The sequence below is a fragment of the Rousettus aegyptiacus genome, unplaced genomic scaffold, assembly GCF_014176215.1.
Source record: "Rousettus aegyptiacus isolate mRouAeg1 unplaced genomic scaffold, mRouAeg1.p scaffold_m13_p_5, whole genome shotgun sequence".
Classification (NCBI taxonomy): domain Eukaryota; kingdom Metazoa; phylum Chordata; class Mammalia; order Chiroptera; family Pteropodidae; genus Rousettus; species Rousettus aegyptiacus.
In genome coordinates this window covers 89,092,850-89,112,573 of record NW_023416308.1, presented here as the reverse complement: position 1 = coordinate 89,112,573, position 19,724 = coordinate 89,092,850, and the positions used below count along the sequence as shown (strand labels likewise).

The 19,724-nt window shown below is 39.5% G+C and overlaps 1 protein-coding gene across 3 annotated transcripts in view; it reads left to right on the top strand.

Moving 5' to 3' along the window:
• SERGEF (secretion regulating guanine nucleotide exchange factor) overlaps positions 1-19,724 on the top strand; it is a 181,393-nt gene that overhangs the window by 59,732 nt on the left and 101,937 nt on the right. The window contains exon 10 of one of the 3 annotated variants that reach the window (XM_016139515.2): positions 5,811-12,644. The exons of the other annotated variants lie outside the window; for them this stretch is intronic. Coding sequence (XP_015995001.1) covers positions 5,811-5,960 — 150 coding nt within the window. The 3' untranslated portion in view covers positions 5,961-12,644. Of the gene's footprint in view, positions 1-5,810; positions 12,645-19,724 lie in introns of those variants that run through there. 3 annotated transcript variants of the gene reach the window in all.

The following is a 19,724-nucleotide window of genomic DNA, read 5'->3' as shown; positions in this document are numbered from 1 at the left end:
GTATCAGTACCGTCTAGTAGAACTTTCTATAATGACAGAAATGGTTTGTATCAGTTTTACTTTGTAGCCGATAACTACATGTGGCTACTGAGCACTTGAAATGTAGCTAGTATGACAGAGGAACTGAATTTTAAATGATATTTTAATTAATTTAAATATAAATAACCACATGTGGCTAGTAGCTACTTATCGCACAGTGCAGGTATAGATAGTATAATAATATAAAACAAAATAGAGTATAGATTCTTCCATTCCCACCTTATCTTTGTTTTTCATATCCCAACTGGGGCTTCTGATTTCCATGTTGATTTTTCCAGATGTCTGATACTTGGCATGTTATTACATTTGTGTTATGCTTTAAACTTTCAGCATACTCAAACATACATTATTGCATCATTTTTTTCCTACCTGTGAGGCATGTGGAAAAGGTGGCTAGTGCTATGTGCATTTCTCAGATAAGGAAACTGAGGCACAGAGGGGCTAAATATGCTACTAGGACCTGAGTCAATACTTTTTGAATAAGTAACTTATCTAACACCATTTTTGGAGCAGTAGAACCAGGACTGGAAACTTAGGTCTTTTGGTTACAGCCAGAGTTTCTTTTAGTTTTCCTATCACTGGTGTGCCGAGCATAGAATAGAGAGACTCTGTTACAGATAACTTTTAATGTTAGGTAAGTCATTTTTTTCTTTTCATTTGATATCTTTCTCTACTACTTGATTTTTTAACTCTAGATAGGTGTCATCTTAATTATAATAATAGAGTAAATATTTGGAAAAATGATATGATATGCTATGAGGCCACCTAATGGAGTTGTACCTATTTTGTAGATATGAGAACTCTCATGTTAGTCACACAGAGAGAGGTAGGTTTTTCATTTAGTCTCCATGGTCAGAGGAGGATCGAATTCCATCTCGATTTCTGATAATGGTGAAGTACTCCTTTTAGACCAACTGTCCCACAGGAAACAACTGTAAACTCAGACAAAAATGTAAAAAAAAAAAAAAAAAAAAAAACTACTTGAAGGAATTGGAGAGTGACTGGAGCAGGCCCATTCTTCACAAGCGTCAAGGTCCCAAATGACAAGGAAAGACTGAGGAACCGTTTTGAACTGAAGGATTATAAAGAGATGTGGCAACTGAATGAAATGTACAGTTGCGAACTGGATCCTTTTGTTGTAAAGGACATTACTGGAACAACTGACGAAACCTAAATGGAGTCTGAAGTTTTGCTGATAGATACAGTGTTAAGTTTTTACTTTTGATGGCTGAATTGTTATGTAGAGAGTGTTGTTGGTTTTGGTGACAAACACACTTACGTATTTTGGAGTGGCATCAGTTTGGCAACTTGCTCAGGGCAGTTCAGAAAGAAATGGAGAGAGGGAAGGAAATATAGAGAAAAGATGGTTAAATGTTAATATTTGGGGAATATAAGAAAAAGGTAAACAGGAGCTCTTTGTGTAGTGCTTGTACCTTTTCTCTAAATTTAAATTTACTTCAGAATAAAAAGTTTTTAAAAATTTGTATTGAATGGTAATGAAAATAGAACACATGAACATTTGTGGGATGCAGCTAAAGCAGTGCTTTGAGGGAAATTTATATCTTTAAGCACATACATTAAAAAAGAAGAAAGGATTAGATCTAGTGACTTAAGAAGCTGGAAAAAGGAAAGTAAATCCAAAATAAGTAGAAAGAAGAAAATAATAAAGATAAAAGCAGAAATTAATGAAATAGGAAACAGACAAAAATAGAAATAAAGCCAAAAGCAATTCTTTGAAAATGTCAATAAAATTGTTAAAGCCTTAGTTGGACTGATCAAGATAAAGAAAAGAGATCACAAAATACCAGTATCAGGAAGGAAAGTAGATATGTCACTACAGAGTCTGCAGACATTAAAGGATACTAAACAAATATTATAAACAACTGTGTGCCAAGAAATTTAGCAATTTAGATAAAATGGATGATTTCTTTAAAAAGACAATTTGTCAAAACTGACACAGGAGAATTAAATATCAATATATCTATTAAATAAGTCCATTCATTAATAAAAACTTTTTCACAAAGAACTCTCTAGGTCAAGACGGTTTAACTGGTAAATTTTATCAAATATGTAAGTGGGGAAAAGCATGATTTTTGTATAAAATCTTTCAGAAAACAGTAGGGGACACTTTCCAATTCCTTTTGTAAAGTCAGCATAGTTCTGATACCAAAACCCAACAAAGACATTCCAAAAAACAAAAATTATAGAATAGTCTCCCTCATACAAATATTTAACAAAATATTTAGCAAAATATTAGCCAGTCACATCTGGCAATATATAAAAAGGATAATACCTCATGTCCAAGCTGTGTTACCCCAGGAATGAAAGCCTGCTTTAGCACTTGAAAAACAATGCATGTAATTAACCATATTAACAAAATAAGGGAGAAAAACCATAAAACCATAAAACCATAGAATAGAGTAAAAACACTGACAAAATCACAGCAAGCTATATATTACCTCATACCTCTTGGGATGGCTATTTTCAAGAAGACGAAGAAAAGTGAACCCTTGTGCACTGTTGGGGGGAATGTATGTTGGTACGGACATTATGGAAAATAATATAGAGGTTCCTCAAAAAATTAAAAATTAAAATTAAAAATAGAAATTCCAGATAATTCAGCAACCCCACTTCTGGGTATATATCCAAAGAAAATGAAATTAGTATCTCAAAAACATATCTGTATCTCTATGTCCATTGAAGTATTATTCATAGTAGCCACATATGAAAACAACCTAAATGTCCAGCGATGGATGAATGGAAAAAGAAGATGTCACACACACACACACACACACACAGGAATATTATTCAGCTTTAAAGAAGATAGATAATCCTGCCATTTGTGACAATGTAGACAAAACCTGGAGAACATTAGAATAAGTGAAATAAGCCAGACACAAAAAGGCAAATACTGACTGCATGAGTTCACTTATATGTAGAATCTAAAAAAGTCAAACTCACAAAAGCAGAGAGTTGAATGGTGACTTGGGGGCTGGGGGACATGGGGAGATTTTAGTTAAAGGATATAAAGGTTCAGTTATATAAGATGAATAAGTCTGGAGATTAATGTATAGTATGGTTGCTGTAGTTAATAATACTGTTATATACTTGAAATTTCCTAAGAGAGTTGATCTTAAGTGTTCTTACCACTCACACGTGCATACATGCACACACACACACACAAATAGTAACTATGCGAAGTAATGCATGTGTTAATTAGCTTGATTATGGTAATCATTTCACAATGTATATGTATATCCAATTATATCATACCTCTTAAATATATACAATTTTATCTGTCAATTACATCTCAATAAAGCTGGAAAAAATTTAACATCCTTTTGCGATAAAAACTCTTGGCAAATTAGAAGTACAAAGGAACTTCTGCAATCTGATAAAGAGCATTTACAAAAGGCAAATGTCATTAATCAATGCTGAAAAACCATTTCTCCTAAGTTCAGAATAAGGCAGGTGTGTCCTCTCTCATCATTATATTGGATGAAAAATTCTTGCTGGTACCATAAAGTAAGAAAAAGCAATAAAAGGCTTAAAAATCAGAAAGGAATAAGTAAATCTGTTTTGATTCACAAGATAGCATGGTTATTGACAGAGGATATCTTAAGGAATCTATAAAATAACTATTAGAACCAAGAAGTGAATTTAGCAGAGTACAAAGTCAACATTCAGAAACTGATTATATTTTTTATATAGCAGCAACAAAGAATTGGAAGATCTTTAAAAAGCAATTTCTTTAATAATTACATCAAAAAGCCAAAACATATTTAGGTATAAAACAAAAATTTGAAAGACTTATACATGAGAACTACAAAAGAGTGCTGTGAGAAGTTCAAGAAGACCCAAATAAATGGAGAGATATATATCACATTCGTGGGTTGGAAGACTCAATATTATCAGTGCTCCCAAAATTGATTTGTCGATTTGAAGCAATCCCAATCAAAATCCTAAAAGTCTTTTTTTTGGGGGGGGTGAGGGGGTTTAGAAATTGACAGTCTGCTTCTAACATATGGAAATGTGAAGGACTTCAAATACCCAAAGCAATCTTGAAAAAGAATAAAGTTGGGGGATTCACTTTACCTGACTTCAAGATTTGCTATATAACTACAGTATATCAATAACAAAAAATACAAATGATTTGATTTTAAAAATGTGCAAAGGGCTTGAATAGACATTTCTCCAAAGATGATACACAAATGGTCATTAAAAATACTCAATAACACTAATCATTAGGGAAATGCAAATCAAAACTATGGTGAGATACACGTTATACCCATTATGATGGCATATAATATATATAAAACAACCAAAAAACTGTTGGCCAGGATAGAGAGAAATTGGAACCCTTGTGCACTGTTGGCGAGAATGCAAAATGGTGCAGCTGCTGTGGAAAACAGTATGGTGGTTCCTCAAAATATTTAAAATAGAATTATAATATGATCTATCAGTTCTACTTTGGGATATGTATTTATAGAATTGAAAGCAGGATCTTGAAGAGTGTTCATAACAGCATTTTTCACAATAGCTAAAAGGTGGAAATAACCAAATGTCCATCAACAAATGAATGGATAAGCAAAATATGGTATATGTATACGATGTTATATTATTCAGCCTTAAGAAGGAAGGAAATTCTGACACATACTACTACATGGATGAATCTTGAGGACATTATGCTGAGTGAAATAGGCCAATCACAAAAAGCCAAGTACCATGTGATTTCACTTATATAAGGTACCTAGAGTAGTCAAATTCATAAAGACAGAAAGTAGACTCTTTATTCATAGTGGACCCAAGCAAGGAACAGGCCAAGTATCCATCTATGGAGGGTGGATAAAGAACTGTAGTATATTCATACAATTCCAAAGGAGTGAAATACTATACCCAACAACATGGATGAAATTTCAAAAGTATTATTCTGAGTGAAAGAAGACTTACACAAAAGAGTACATACTGTATGATTCCATATGCATGAAATTCTAATAGGTAAAACTAAAACCAATAGCTTTAAATTAGGTACACATCATGTCTGTTTTGTAGATGGAGACACTGGAACTCAGAGAGGCTAAGGCTGCATAGCAGGTCAGTGGCAGAGCTGGGCCTGGAACCCAGATGTCCCAACTGCCAGTGCACTGTCCTGTCCACTGTCCAGCTTTGTTAGCACTCTGGGTTACATCGTCCATGAGGAGAGCAATGCTGAGGCTGAAGTTGGCTTGGGTTTCTTCTGACTCTTCCTTTTGATCTGGAAAGTATTCTCACAGCTTCCCTGTGGAGCCTGCTACAGTGGTTTCAGTTGGTTTGCTAGATCCTTTCTACTTTCCTCCTCTTTGCTAGACAAAGTAGGAAAGAGCAGCCAGGCCGGAGAGTACACTGACTGTGTTATTAGGAAGGTCTTTCTGGGGCTCTTTCCTCTGCAGTTAACACCTTTAATTAAAAATAAAACAAGCAGATAACTGTTTCTTCTTCTTTCCAAATATTGCTGAGAATCTTGTGGCGTTGTTCTCGGGTGCATGTCCTGGTGATGTCTGAGCATTAAGTGCAAATTGAGAAAGGGACTAACAACATCATTACATAAGAGAATTCTCAAGGGGAATGACCAAGTCTAGAATAGAACAGCCATCTGCTGCCAGGTGGGCAGGGTTCCATTGAGCTCTGGATTTGACCCAGAGGCTGACCTTTACTGTGTGTTTGCAGTTTTGGGATACCCTCTCATGTCTTTGCTCCCTGCTGGCTCATTGACTGTGCCTCCCCTGCCCCAGGCTGCCTCGTCTCTGAGGAGTCACACTGCCCGTGATGCCTGGGCACACTCAGAAGATCCAGAGGAAGCCAGGAGCACACTGTATTCATGCAGCAAGGTGGCACCTCAGCTTCTCTGCAGTGAAACACCCAAATTAATTCACTGTTGTTAGCAGCGCCCCTGAGCCGAGAAGACTCAGAGCAGTTCAGAGTGTTCCAGTGCGAGAGCTGGGGCCGAGGAGAGGTGGGTTTTAATGTCCACACTCAAATGCCCTTGCCCGATTGACCCTTAGGGAGGGAGGTGGAGTCAGGTCTGTGGGTGAATAGAAATCATAATAGTGAAGTCCACCTTCCTTTATAAGTTACAAAGAAAAAAATCTTATATTTCCTGGCTTGCTATCTAACTTGTTTACTATGAAAGTATGCTTTTCTACCCTTACTTTTTCCTTCTACCCTAATCTTCCATTCTCTTTCTCCTTATCCTGCCACTCTCTCTTCCTCCTGTCCTTGCTCCATCTTCTATTATTATTTGTTTTCTGAGAATATGAAAATATGGAATGGTAGGAAAACTATTGCACATCATCAGACTCCTGCCCTTTACCCAGGTAATAAAGTCTCCATCATAAAGAGGGCATCTGGAATGTAACAAAACATTCACTCATTCAGAGTTTATCACACTTCTTAAATGCCGTCTTACATAGATTAGTGTCTGATAAGAACAAGGCTACAGCCAAGTTAAGGAGGACCAAGACACCAGGACAGAAATGGATAATTTTTTCCTAATACTCTTTCATTCCAATAATTTGGCCTCTTCTTATACCCATGAGCATCTCTGCCTGTCTCCTCTGGTGAGCACTGTGGGTGATTGCAACTTTGTTCATACATCTGTTTAGCGTTAGGATACTATTTGTTCACTTTCTTTAACTTGGTTCTCTGTCACCCATCCTGAGGAAGCAGGGGGTCTTTGTTTCCTTAACCCCTCATTTGTAACAAGACCTGTCTTTACTATTTGCCCACTGTCAATTAATCCTGAGCCCCAAGTATGAACTTCTTATATCCCTGTGTTTTGGTCACTGACAATTTAAAATAATAACTAAAGTCTGTGATCCGGAGCAAAGAGACCATAATTGGTGAAAGGATCTGGGCCCCCTTCTAATATAAGACGTCTAGAGTCCCTGAGAGCCAGGGATTCTGTCATGTAACACACTGAACTGGACATCAGGACACCCAGGTTCTAGACCTTATTTGCCAATAACTTGCACGTTGTCTTTAATAAATCACTGTCCTTTTTTGAGTCTTAGTTTCCCTATCTATCACTAGGTATAAGTTAAGCTGCTTATACTGCATTCTGACCAGGCCAAACCCTCACTCAAGTATGTTGTCTTTTAAAAGGCTTGGTGGGCCAAACAAAAAACAAAGCCTTAGGACCAGTTTAGGTCCTCAGGGAAGTCATCATGAGCACTGTGTCATGGTAGCAGAAGTCGTAGCAACATCCTTGCTGGGCAGAAGGGTCTTTACCACCGTGGCGTTAGAAGCTGCTATGGGCACAGTGGCCATTGTTTGCTAGGTTGGTCCCCAGAGGAAGTCTTTCTTGGCTGATGACTACTTGTTTTACCCCTCACACAGCACATATCAAAAATCATCAGGGCACTCGGCAGGGAGACAAACTCAACCCAGCTGTCTTGCCAACTGTGCAGGATGTATCCTGTGAGTGAAGGGATTTCACAGAGACCTCTAGAATCCCACGTTCCTAAAGTCTGATCTGGTCAGTGGTCGTGTGGTCACACAGTGCTGCTTTGACCCTCTCCCAGGGGGATTCCATTTTAGGTTGGTACTTATTGTTGGAAAGGTCACCCTTCAGATTCATTTTTATTACTACTGTGGGAGATAGGTAGGACAAGTATTTTTTTAAAAGTAAATTTTCACTTCTGGTTATAAAAATAGTGCATGCTCGGTGTAGAATTATAGAACTCCAGAATCATCCATAATTTTACAACCTAGAGAAAACCTAACATTCTAATGTTAGGTTTTTTCTATATGTATTTAAAAAAACCTGAGATATTATAAATAGTGTGTTTGCTTTATGTCAATTATCCACCTGTAATTATATTGGGAATATTTCCTCCATATTATTGCGTATTCTTTAAATTAACTATATAACATTAAAGGACTAATATTCCATTATTTGGTTTGCCACAGTTTATGTGATTACTTTTGGAAATTTAGGTTGTTTCCAAGTTTTTGCTACTACAAAATATGCTGTGATATTTTGCTACTACAAAATATCCTTGTACCTAAGTATTCAAATCTCTGATTATCTTGTTAGGAAAGATTTCTAGAAATAAATAGGATTCCTGGATCAAAAGATATAGACTTTTTAAAGGGTCTTGACACATATTTAATATGGCAAGAATTATTCAAGTTTGGTCCTTGATCCATATGCTGATCTCTGTCATAGTAGTAGATGCCTGAATGTCTAAAATGTCTCATTTGAAAATTCCCTGTACTCCTCAAATGGAGAAGGGATTTTAAAAGTACCCCACACACTCTTGCCCTCTTCAGCCCTATTGAATGGCACCTCTAACTCTGTGAGGCTCACTTGAGGAGCTTGCCAGTCCTTAGCCAGAGCCACACCTGGACCAGAGAGAGTATAGGCCCTGGAGAGCAGGGAGCTTCATGTTATCCTGGATTGACTGAGACTGAGGGTCTAGCCTTCCTTATTAAAACATGAAAAAATGCTGTTCCATTACTGGTCAGATGAGAAAAATGCATTGAAAAATAGAAAGAACTCTATAAATGTAATATGTTATTATTAGGATTACTTTGGGCTCAAAGAATATTGTTAATATGACTAAGATATTATAAAATGTGTTTGGCATGTGAGAGGGTGTTGATACTTGAATGATAGCATGAAACTTCAGAGAATATTTACTCTGGCCTCCTTATTTTACAGATAAGAAAACTGAGGCTTAGAGAATTTAATCATCCTATCCAAAGTCACAGCAGAATAAACCTGGCAGCCAGATCTCCTCATTTGTAACTTTTTTTTTTTGCCACATTCTCGGCTTCTTCTAGAGCCAAGTGCAACAACGAATATCTTGCTTGTGTGTGCTTCTAAAGTACTGTTTAATGTTTTTACCAAAGAATTTTAACACCCTGCTTATTGTATTATACTTATTTGCTTTGTATGCCATTTAAAAGGGAATAGGTGGAGTCCTGGGAAATTTCAGACAGACTTACCATTAGATTATTTTTTCTTCTGAATTAGTGGGAGGTTAGCACATATACACATATTTTTATTAGGTACATAAAGACCTAATGGTGATGGTCTTTAAGGAAATTCACTAATTGCAGCTTCCAACCTCCCCGGCCTGATGCCCCTCCTCTTTGCTTTATCACTGTCTAATATACTGTATACCTGACTCATTTGTTGTGTTTATTATCTAGCTTCTTCTGGTAAACTGCCACGAGGGCAGGATTTTTTTCCCCTTTTAACTTCTCAGTGCTAAAATCAGTGCCTGAAACATAGTAGCATTTGATAAATATTTATCGAAGAAGTGAAAGCATAGTTCTTGAAGTAGGACAATAATCTTTGAGTTGGGGAAGGAGACCTGGGATCTAATTTTAGTTCATAATTTCCTGTATGAGCTTGGGCAAGCCTTTCTCTTTGGGTCTCCTTTTGGCCTCTATAAATTAAAGCATTAGATCTCTAAGGTTCTTTCTGGGTCAAAAATGTCATGATTCTTTGCATTATTAATTTTTAAATGTTTACTGGCAATACAACTGTTTTTGGTTTTATTTTCAAATAAAATTGTATGCAGAGTCTCAAAATCTAAAATAGATAAAAATGGAACTGTTCTGATTGAATCAGGACTAGGGGAAGGTAATTGTGGGGAGGGAGAACGAAGCCTTGCAATTTTACTGCCTGCTGTCAGGCCCTTTCTTCATGGCAGTTCCTGAGGTTCATTCAAGAAACACTAGGGTTCCATAGGACGGAGTTTGAAAACGCTTTCTTGACATTAAGTGAGAAATGAGAACACTGTTATATCTCAGAGTAAAATTCTGTTTGTGCTCAGAGATGGATTCGAAGGGAATATTGAATTATGAAAAAAAGATAATGGTGTTAGGTGGTGGGATTATGGATAAAGTTTTCTTTCTGCAAATAATTTCATTTATTGTTTTATACAGTAAACTCAGGATAAATTTTTTTGGTTATTTAGTTTTATTAGAAACTCATTTGGTTGAGGTTACTGAACACATCTTGGTCTCTAGTTCCTTTTTCTTCCATGGTCACAAATATTCTGTAGCTTGAGGCCTAGAGATCTGTTTGTTTTGGAATTGCCAGAGGATTAAAGGTCTTTATGAAGTTTTTACATTAAAATTGTCCCAGTCATTGATGTCAACCATTGTTAGTTAATAGCAGGACTAATGTCTAAGCTGGGGGTCTTACCTGGAGGATATGTGGGGTCAACAGAACAGTGAATTGAAGGTAAATGACAGGCAATTTCTTTTTTCCTGTATCGGTAACTGGACTGAACTCTGTCTAGGCTACCAGCTGGGAAGCAAGCTAAGCTAATATTTGTTTAGCTCTGTGATATGAATCGTTTGAGGAATGGTTTGGCTTGTTTGAATTTGAGTATCCACTAATAGAGTGATTGAAAGTTCTTGTTTTGTTGAGTACATATTTACCATGTATTATATTACCTTTTATTAATATTCAGAGTAAATTGTCTATAGACTCATTTGATTGGTATTCTTTCCCAGATAATAGCAGTGATACATGTACCCGGACAATAACTTTTATTCAAGGGTCCCAACATTTAAAACAATTTCTAGTGATTTTTATTTAATTTATTGTGAAAATCACTTGAATCTTATCAATTCCATGAGCATTCTGAAACTGTATGTTTCAGAGAAGTACAGCATTGAGATGCCACCCTTAGTAGAAACTTTCTGTGGCTGTCATCATAGAAAAAGCAAAGCCACTTGTTGATGGCTCTTATTGATTGCTCCAACTGAATGGTCCCATCTTTTGCTATGGTAACTTTAGCATCAGTTGGTATTATTCAAACTCAGTTTTTCCAGACACTTATTTTGATGATCCAAAATTTGAGGATCCAGCAATACTGAAAACTATTTTCCAGTTTTCCTCCCTACCCACCTTGATATTTATGATCCTGGGAGTATATTTTTTCTTTCCTAATTTTAAATGCTGTTAAAAGTTTTGTTCTTCAGTAGAGGGGTTGTTTGCATGTTTGACCAGAGGAGTCTAGGTACTTTTTCATAATAACTTCTTATTTTCTCATCTGCTTATTGTAACAATATGAAGAGCCTGAAGCCTAGAGAGAATCACCTGAAGTGACTTTCTCAGGGATGATAGTTAGTCATGGCTGAGTGAGGACTAGAGCCCAAGTGTCTTGATTCCCAGTTTAGTGCTCTTCTCAGTATAGGGCCAACTCAATGCATATCTTTTTCTTCCTCAGTTTGCCATTTGAATGTCACAAGATGACATTAATCAATACAGATGAAAATGAGAGAAAATCAATAGGACCTAGTAGTGAATTGGAACAACATTATTACATTTACAACCTGCCAAGCCCAGAGTTGTTTAAGCTTCCATTTAAAATGAGAGATGATAGAAACGAACTATCTTTAGATGGATTTATGATTAACCATGGATGTCTTTTCTTTTGTGACCTATAGAACCTCAAATCATCTCTTCAGGAAATTTGCTGTTACACTAAGCCGACTTTTCATTATTACTCTCTTTCCCAGTATTTAACGTTTTGTGGTGCACTGGAGGAAAATTGCATTTGGACCATAAAATTAGACCTAACTTGATATTGAGTTTTATTCCAAGAAAATAGATATTTTAAAATCAAATGTATTATTTTAAAACTTAGTTGCAGTCAAATATTAATGTATAACTCAGTATAGTCTTTGTCATCATGGGTACTTTTTATTACATGGTTGCTCCCGCATTGTAAAAGGTAATGATATTCCTTAATTAAGGCTACTGACTGAATTAACATGCAGAAAAACAATCCATTGCTCAGTATGCTCTCCCCGCCCCCAGTCACCTAGCTTGAAGTTGCTCTACATCTTCATTCTCACCCCAAAGTAATAACAAAAAAATGACAAAAGCAAAGCAAAAGCTTTTAGACAGCAACTAAGCTGTGCTGGGTTGATTTCGCCACCTGGTGGCAGAGGCCAAGGAAAGTCTCAGTATTCCTTCACTACCTCTTTTCTCCTTGGGTTGATCCTACCCTCCTCTCTCTCATTATTCAGAGCTCAGCAAATCCTACTTTAAACAATTTCTTTCCCATCTGCACTCACATATTACTTTCTCCCTCTTTTAATTCTCCCTTCATTTTTAAAGTTAGTGCCCTTAAAACATTTATTGCTCCTTCCTTTTTCACTTTCCGTCGTCTTTCTGTTTATGAGTCAAAAAAAAATTTTTTTTTTTAAGCGACCTTAATAATGGTTGCTGAGTCTGAGAGCCCTGCTACTAAAGGTGTGGGAACACCCTCTGAAGTGATGAGCTCTCAGCCAAAGGGACAGAAAAGGCCTATATTTGGAAATGAAGTACCACACAGGAAAAGGCCTGGGGCCTTAAGCTTCAGAGGCTCCTCAGTATGCATAGACATTTCTTCTGCATCAGAACTAGAATTTCTCCTCCTTCCTCCTCTAATAAACCCTCTTCTTCCAAAACATCAACATTTTTGATCATTTTAAAAACCTATTTTTTACGCAATTTCCTTGTTTTGCTCTTATGTTTAATTTGGGGGTACCCAAACCCTGGGCTGTGGACCGTTACCAGTGGCCTGTTAGGAACTGGGCTGCACAGCAGGAGGTGAGCAGCGGCAGAGTGAAGATTCATCTGTATGTGCAGCTGCTCCCCAGTGCTATCATTACCGCCTCAGCTCCACCTCAGATCATCAGGCATTAGATTCTCATAGGAGCACCCGTTCCAGGTGCCAAAAAGGTTGGGACCACTGGTTTAATAGATAACTTAGTTTTCTACCATTTTTACTGCAAATATGCAGCAGTTTGGATGCTCTGAGGCAGTGATTCTGAAACTTTAGCACACATCAGAATCATCTGGAGGGTTTGTTACAACACAGATGGCTGGGCCCCACCCCAGGAGATTCTGGTTCAGCAGGTCTATCAAAGAGCCTGAGAATTTGATTTCTACCAAGTTCTCAGGAGGTGCTGATGCCGATGGCCTGGGACCGCACTTGAAAACCACTGCCCCAGGGTTATGGGGCTACAATGGTGTGGATGTTGGGCAATGTTCTGCAATTCATTCTTTGGCATAAGTGCTTGCAGAGGCCATTTTCTGGCATGTGGACTGGTTCCAATCTGCTACTCTTTCTTACACACCTGGGACCACTTGACCTATAGCCTCAGACACAAATTGTGTTTTGTGCCCGTTTTTCCAGTCCTGAGCAGAACAGCTAGGATACGTTAAAGGGCATTTAGTTGGGTATGTGTTTGTGTGTGAGGGTGGATGGTTGTTGCAAGGCAGCAGGTTCCAGATATTGAATACCATCTATAGTATTGTTTCCATAAGAAAAAGGCTCTGGGTTCTGAATGGGTTACAGTATTCTCTGTGGCATTACTTCTTTGTGCAGTAGACTATATATTTGCCCCCTGTCACTTCTGGTAGTTGTCTGATTTTCAGTGCAGGTCAGCAGTTCATTAAAGGTATTGCTATTATTAATGGAAACAAAGAAGAAGAAAATTGTTTTTTGAGTAAATTTTGTCAATTTTATTGATTAGTCTTTTTTTTTTTTTTTTTTTTTTTAAGACCTGATACACACAAGCAAGTGGTAAATGATAGTTGTTTAAGGAGTGCCTGTGATGATATCTGGTAAATTGCAAATGCAGAAGGAGCAGGTGCAGTGCTGAATCGCGAGACTAAATAGGCTCAGGAAATACCATATTAGTCCTTCCTTCTGACCATTTTATCCTGTAATTGAGAGTGCAGCCGAACATCAGATCGGTGGTGTGCATGATTGAAGAGCCTCCCTTTGCCCACTGATCCCTTGTGCTGGAAGGGCCCTTAGACAACATTCTAGTCCAATTTGTAGATGGTGAAATGAGGCTTAGATAAGGGAAAAACTTGCCCCCAAAGCGCGCGTCTAATAGGTGGCAGAATTTGGATTTGAGACCTGCCCTGCCTTTTCCCTCACTGGTGATCCTTTTAGACCTTTGGGTTCCCTTTAGTTAGCTACGGACAGAGTAGTTGGGGAAGAGATGAATGCTTTTGCTTGAATATTTCAAAAGGCCATTTTCTGGCCTGAGGAATAGGCTCAGTCTCTGCTATCTCCCATAGCTGCAGCCATTTGATATCCAACTGCAGGCTCGGTCCTGGGCCTAGTGTTGTGCCTTGGTCAGGTAGATTGAAGAAGCTCAAGTTCAGAGACTGGGAGTCGGTAAGATGTCATCTGGGCTGCTACCCCTGTCCTGACTTGCCCTAGTTCCTATCTTGTTGCCTTGTACCTGATTCCTGTCTTGATAAGTTGAAGCCCTATAGGGTTGGGGCCCTACCTTGCTGTTATCAATTCTTTCTTCTCTATAGATGAGTTGTGGGGGAGGGGGTAATATTAATTGAACATCTATTTTGTACCAGTTACTTTACTCACATCATATTATTTAATCTTCACATCTTCTCTAAGTATTGTCTCCATTTTACAAGTGAAGAAACTGAGGCTCAGAGAGATCATGGGACTTGCTTAAGGTGACATAGTTAATGAGTGGTGAAGCTGGAGTTTGAGTGTGTAGAGCTCCAAATCCCACACTTTTCCCACTGTACATTTCAGGGCCTGTAATTTGCCCATAAACCCCAGTTCATTCATTTGTTCAGTGAATATTTATTGAGTCCTACTATATTCTAGCCCACGTGGAGCTTACTTCTATTGGGGAAGACAAAGTAATGATAAGTATACAGAGCCTTAAAAAGGAGATACTCTGAGAGTATATAACAGGCAAACCTAATTAATCTAGTGTGGGATGAGGGTACAAATCAGACAAGACCTCCTAGAGGAAGAAACATTTAAGCTGAGACTTGTGCTGAAGGATGAAAGGACCTTGTACAAATACCTGAAGGAAGGCTAATGTGGCCGAACGTGGTGAGCGGTTGTGGACTGATGTTCTACTTATTAGAAAGTCTTCTTATACTTCCTGCCTGCCTAGCACGGTGCCCGCATATAATGGATACCCAATGAATATTTGCTTGCTAAATGAACACATGAATGGATGAAACAGTAAATGAATGGCAATTCTGAAAGCTCGTTTTGTTTCTTACATAATAACATAAGTTACCTTGGAACGATTCATTGCTCCAAACAGCTTTTTTCTCCAGCTCTTCTTTCTGTTGTTTTGGGTTTCCTTGCTATATTTTGAATGTCCTCACACATGTCCTGCCTTTCCTTCACAGCCATAGGGAGTCTTCCCGTCTCAAAGAGAGCAAAAGCGGAGCTGCCCTATTATCCTCTTAGTGGCTGCCTTGAGCATGAAGTTGGAAATAGCGTCAGTGATTTGATTTTTTCCTCTGGGGATCTGGCAATTGAAAATAAATGTAGAAAGAGCCCCAAAGGAAGTTTTTCTTGGGGGCATGAGAGATGACAGTACCGGTTATTGGTGTGCTTTGACAATGCAGTTATATAAGTGGATGAAAAATAGAGGCTATTTTACCAAAGTCAGCTTGCCTTACTTAAGTGCTTTTATATTCACAAAAGTGGGTGGCCCAGAGTGGTTCTGCAACTACTATTTGCAAATTCCTAGATCATGACATAGAGAAATGGAATTCTGTAGATTAAGGTTCAACAAATGTTAATTTAAACAATGAATATGTGCTGGGTACTTTCGCATTGCATTTAATAACTAAAATATAAAGTGTTTAGTTTCTAAAGAATAGATTTCTGACCTAACGATTCTGGTAAGAGTAGCACAATTTTGCAGAACCTGAAATAGGTGAGAATAACCTACTTGTTAGTATACCCTGGTCCAGAAAAAATTCCGAACCAGTTTGAATCCCATTTTTTTCCAGATTTAACCTCCTGGGTATTTTCTGTTCTAGCTTATAGACTGAAGAGTAGGTCTAGCTCACAATGAGTTTGAAGGGTGGTCTTGACTGACACTCATAAAACTGAGTAAATGACCTTTGGTTCTTGTTTGATTTCCATTGTTTAGTTCATTCATTCATTCATTCATAAAACATCCATTGAATGACTCCTACATGTGTGTAGGCCACCATCGCTACAGAGACAAGTGTTGCAGACCTGCACTCACAAAGCTAACAGTACTTGGGTTAGACAGACAAGGGTATGCCATAGCAGTTGAGGCGGGGAGTGTTGAGGTGGGCACCTAAGGCAGCATTGATGGTCAGAGGAGGCATCCTAGGAGAAGGTGGATCTGAGCTGTCTACCAGGAGTCAGCTTTTAGAGAAGACTCACAAAGGCAAGCCCTCTTCCCTACCTAAGAGAGAACTGGGGCTGGCCATAGTCCATTCAGTAAGTACTCAGAGTGACCTTGCTATGTCCCCCACCATGGTAAGAGGGGGATTATTTAAGAAGGATAATCAGGAGTCCTATCACCTTGTTCCCTTAGATTAAGTATAGATTTTGGAGGTCTTGAAGATTTATTTTTGGAGACAGTATAGTTATAGCTAATGGCTTATGGAGAATTTTATAGTCAGATCTGTACTTGAGATTTCTATCAGAGTTGGCTAGGAAAATCAGGTGGTCAGAAATCCTCCCTGATGATGTATGTAGTTGATGTGTGTGATCCTGACTCCATAAGGTGGAAGAGGAGCCTTTGGCAGGTGCAGTGAGGAGTCTGGAGCCGGCCTTTGAGGGTTATAAGTTATTTTTTCACAGTGTGCTTTTAGGATGAAAAATGGGCACTGACACTGAGAGAGCCCCCAAGAAAGGGCTCCCTTTCCAGCTTGCTGCCGACCTGCACAATCGTCAAGTCCAAGTTTCCCATCCCCTTCTGTCCTTCCTCCTTCTTTCTGTCCCCTCCATTGCTAGAGAAACGGGCAATTGAAACATAACCCTTGCACAGTGGGTGATGTGGCCTTGCAAACAGAGATGAATAATTCTACAGTGTTGAGTAGAATCCCAAGTCAGAGGAGCAAGTGGTGACTCTCATCTGGAGGGGAGGGGGAAAGGCAGGAGGCTGCCTCCCAGGGACACGTAGCGCATTAACGTAGAGTCAGGGCTAGAACCCAGGGCTCAGGATGGTTTCTCTACTTGTCCCAAAGCCTCACTGGCTGAATGGGACTTTCTCAGGTGGATGGTCACCATGACAGAAGCTGGTCTCCCTGGGTTTGGAAGAAAGGACAAGATTCCTTTAGTCTGTGCTTCTTCCAGTCTGTGCTCCTCCCCTTCTTCCCTTTCTGCTCCACGGGAGGGACTGACTGTGTGTGGTGTCTGTGACCTCAGAGGTCGTGGGCCTCTCCCACCTCTGCCCTGCCTTGTGGGTCGAGGCAGCATTCCTTTAAGCGTGGTCTAGTCTGTGGGACACCGACTGAGACTGAAGTCCTGGTTGGCAAGGGCCAGTCAGGAGACAGGTGGGGCAGAGAGAAGTGGTGCTATGGTTTCAGAGGTGACCTCTTTGCTGATTTTAGAGCTCTGTTCAGTGCCTGCTGGCTGCACGCCAGTGCAGAAGAAGCTGTGGATTCTCTAATGCTTGGTTCATGGTTAGACTTCTGTGCATAATTAGTATTTTTTAAGTCATTTTATCTAAAGACTTCAAATTTAGAAGACTCTAAGCACTTGAGAGATATTTTATGGATCGCAGCTGAGTTTAAAAGGATCTTGCAGCATTTTTCCCCGGCTCTCACTACTGGCCAGCTGCTTCTAATCACATTCAGTCAAGTCCTGTGACAGACTCTTCTTTCAGATTCTTGCAGAAGATGTCATGCTCCAGGTCGGCCAGGGTCTTTCTGAAAAGCTGTAGAATCATGTTTCTCAAACTTCAGTGTGTATGCAAGTTGCTTAGGGATCTTGTTAAAATACAGGTTCTGATTCTGATCACACAGAATCAGAACCTGTATTTTGTTGATCTGGAAAGGAGAGGTAAAGAAGTATAAATTAGGTTTCCTACTTACATTTTCAGGTTTAGAGCAACCTCATAGAACCCAAATCTGATATGTTATAGTCGAGACCCACACAGAGCCCTTCTCTCTTAGGTTGTAGTGAGCCATTTACTGTATCGCTCTCAGGGTCTTAAACAGAGCCTCTCTCTCACCACTCGTGGTGTTCAGCGGTGTCTGTTGAACAGAACTTGAGTTCTTTCTATCCTGGTACCAGGAGGAGCCAGGTGGTTCAAGCCAAGTCCTCATACTCTCAGATTCCAGTAGTGAAAGGTGGTTGGGTCTGCGACACTGAGCCAGCCACCAGACCTCAGAACCTGCTTAGCCCTTTGGCTCTTAGAATGTGCTAAGTGGCAAAGGGAGCATACTGAGAATGGGGTAGGTAGTTTTGACCCAGAGACGCTGCCAGGGGCCTGGAGTTGTAGGAATAGCACAACATCCAGAGATCGTGGCAGGAAGCCCAGTACTTTCGTCCGTCAAGGAGGTCCTGTGAGTGGGGAGGGGCATAGGAGCAGACACTTTGCAGTCATCTAAGCAAGTGGGCAAGCTCTGCATTCTATAATATTTATTGTGTGCCTACAACATGCCAGATGCTGAGCTGCACATGGAGGGGATGTGGAGATGAATTCTTAAAAGCTCTGGCCTCAGGAGGCTCCTTTGAATCTGCATCAAGACAATTTCTTGGAGTAATAGTAAGGTAGGACTCTGGTCTTGGTGGAACAGTTCACTAGGTGGGGATTCAGATAGATGAAACAATTCAGGGTCATATTTGTTGGACGTCTGGCACAAAGTAGGACATGGTTTCTGGAATAAGGCAGATGCTTAGTGATGAAAACCAAGGAACAAGGTCAGGGCAGGAATGGCAGCACGCCGAGCTTGCTTCTGAGCTGCTAACCTCAGATACTTTAAACCTTTCCTAACTGAGGACAGGACTGACTGACTGGTCAGGGCTGGGCTGGGGCTGCTGCTGAGCCTGCATGTGAAGGTCACCTGGTGAGGATGTGGAGCCAGCCACTCTGACACCAGAAGGACACAACCACGCACGCTTACCATCTGTTCACCTGCTTTGGCCCTGGTTGTAAGAATCATCTTATTCTGTGATTATGGAAACTAAGGTTTTGGAAGCTTCTCAAGCTCAGGCCCTCTGAGGCAGCAGAGGTGACAGGAGGCCCCTGTCTCCATAATCATTTGTACTAACACGTCCCAGGGCCTCCCAGTGCTGCGATGTCATTAAGCATCTCCCAATGGAGACAAGTGACTAATGCTTCAAAGGGGAAAAAACTGCGTGAACCGGTGTGTCACTTGAGACCGCAAACCAGGCTGCATTTGAAATTGACACCCAGTGATTGAGTTGAAGAGGTGCAGTGTTGGTAGCGATGGGGAACAATGCCTAGCACCTAATAGGCCCTCAGTAAATATTTGTTGACTGAGTAGGTGTTGACAAAGTGCTTTATAGTTTGCAAAACACTTCCAATTACATTCTCTCCCTCATACTCTGTGAGATAGGCAGAGCATTACACCCATTTGATACCGAGGAACCTAAGGCTCAGGTTGTTATTTATATATTTTGCACAAGATCACATAGCTGGTAAATGGCAGAGCTGACACCAGAACTCTGGTCTTCTGAGGCTCCCTCCAGAGTTCTTTGAAGACACCTCTGCAAATGCACACAGGTGCTGCCAGGGGTCTTGCCGCTGTGCATTTGATTTTCGGTACTTATTAAACACATATAGTTTTTTTAATGCAAAACATTTTTTTTTTAAAGGAAATGTGCCTCTCTGTGTGCATTTTTACCAAATCGAGCCCTTGGGCATCTTTATTTTTAATAAGTAAA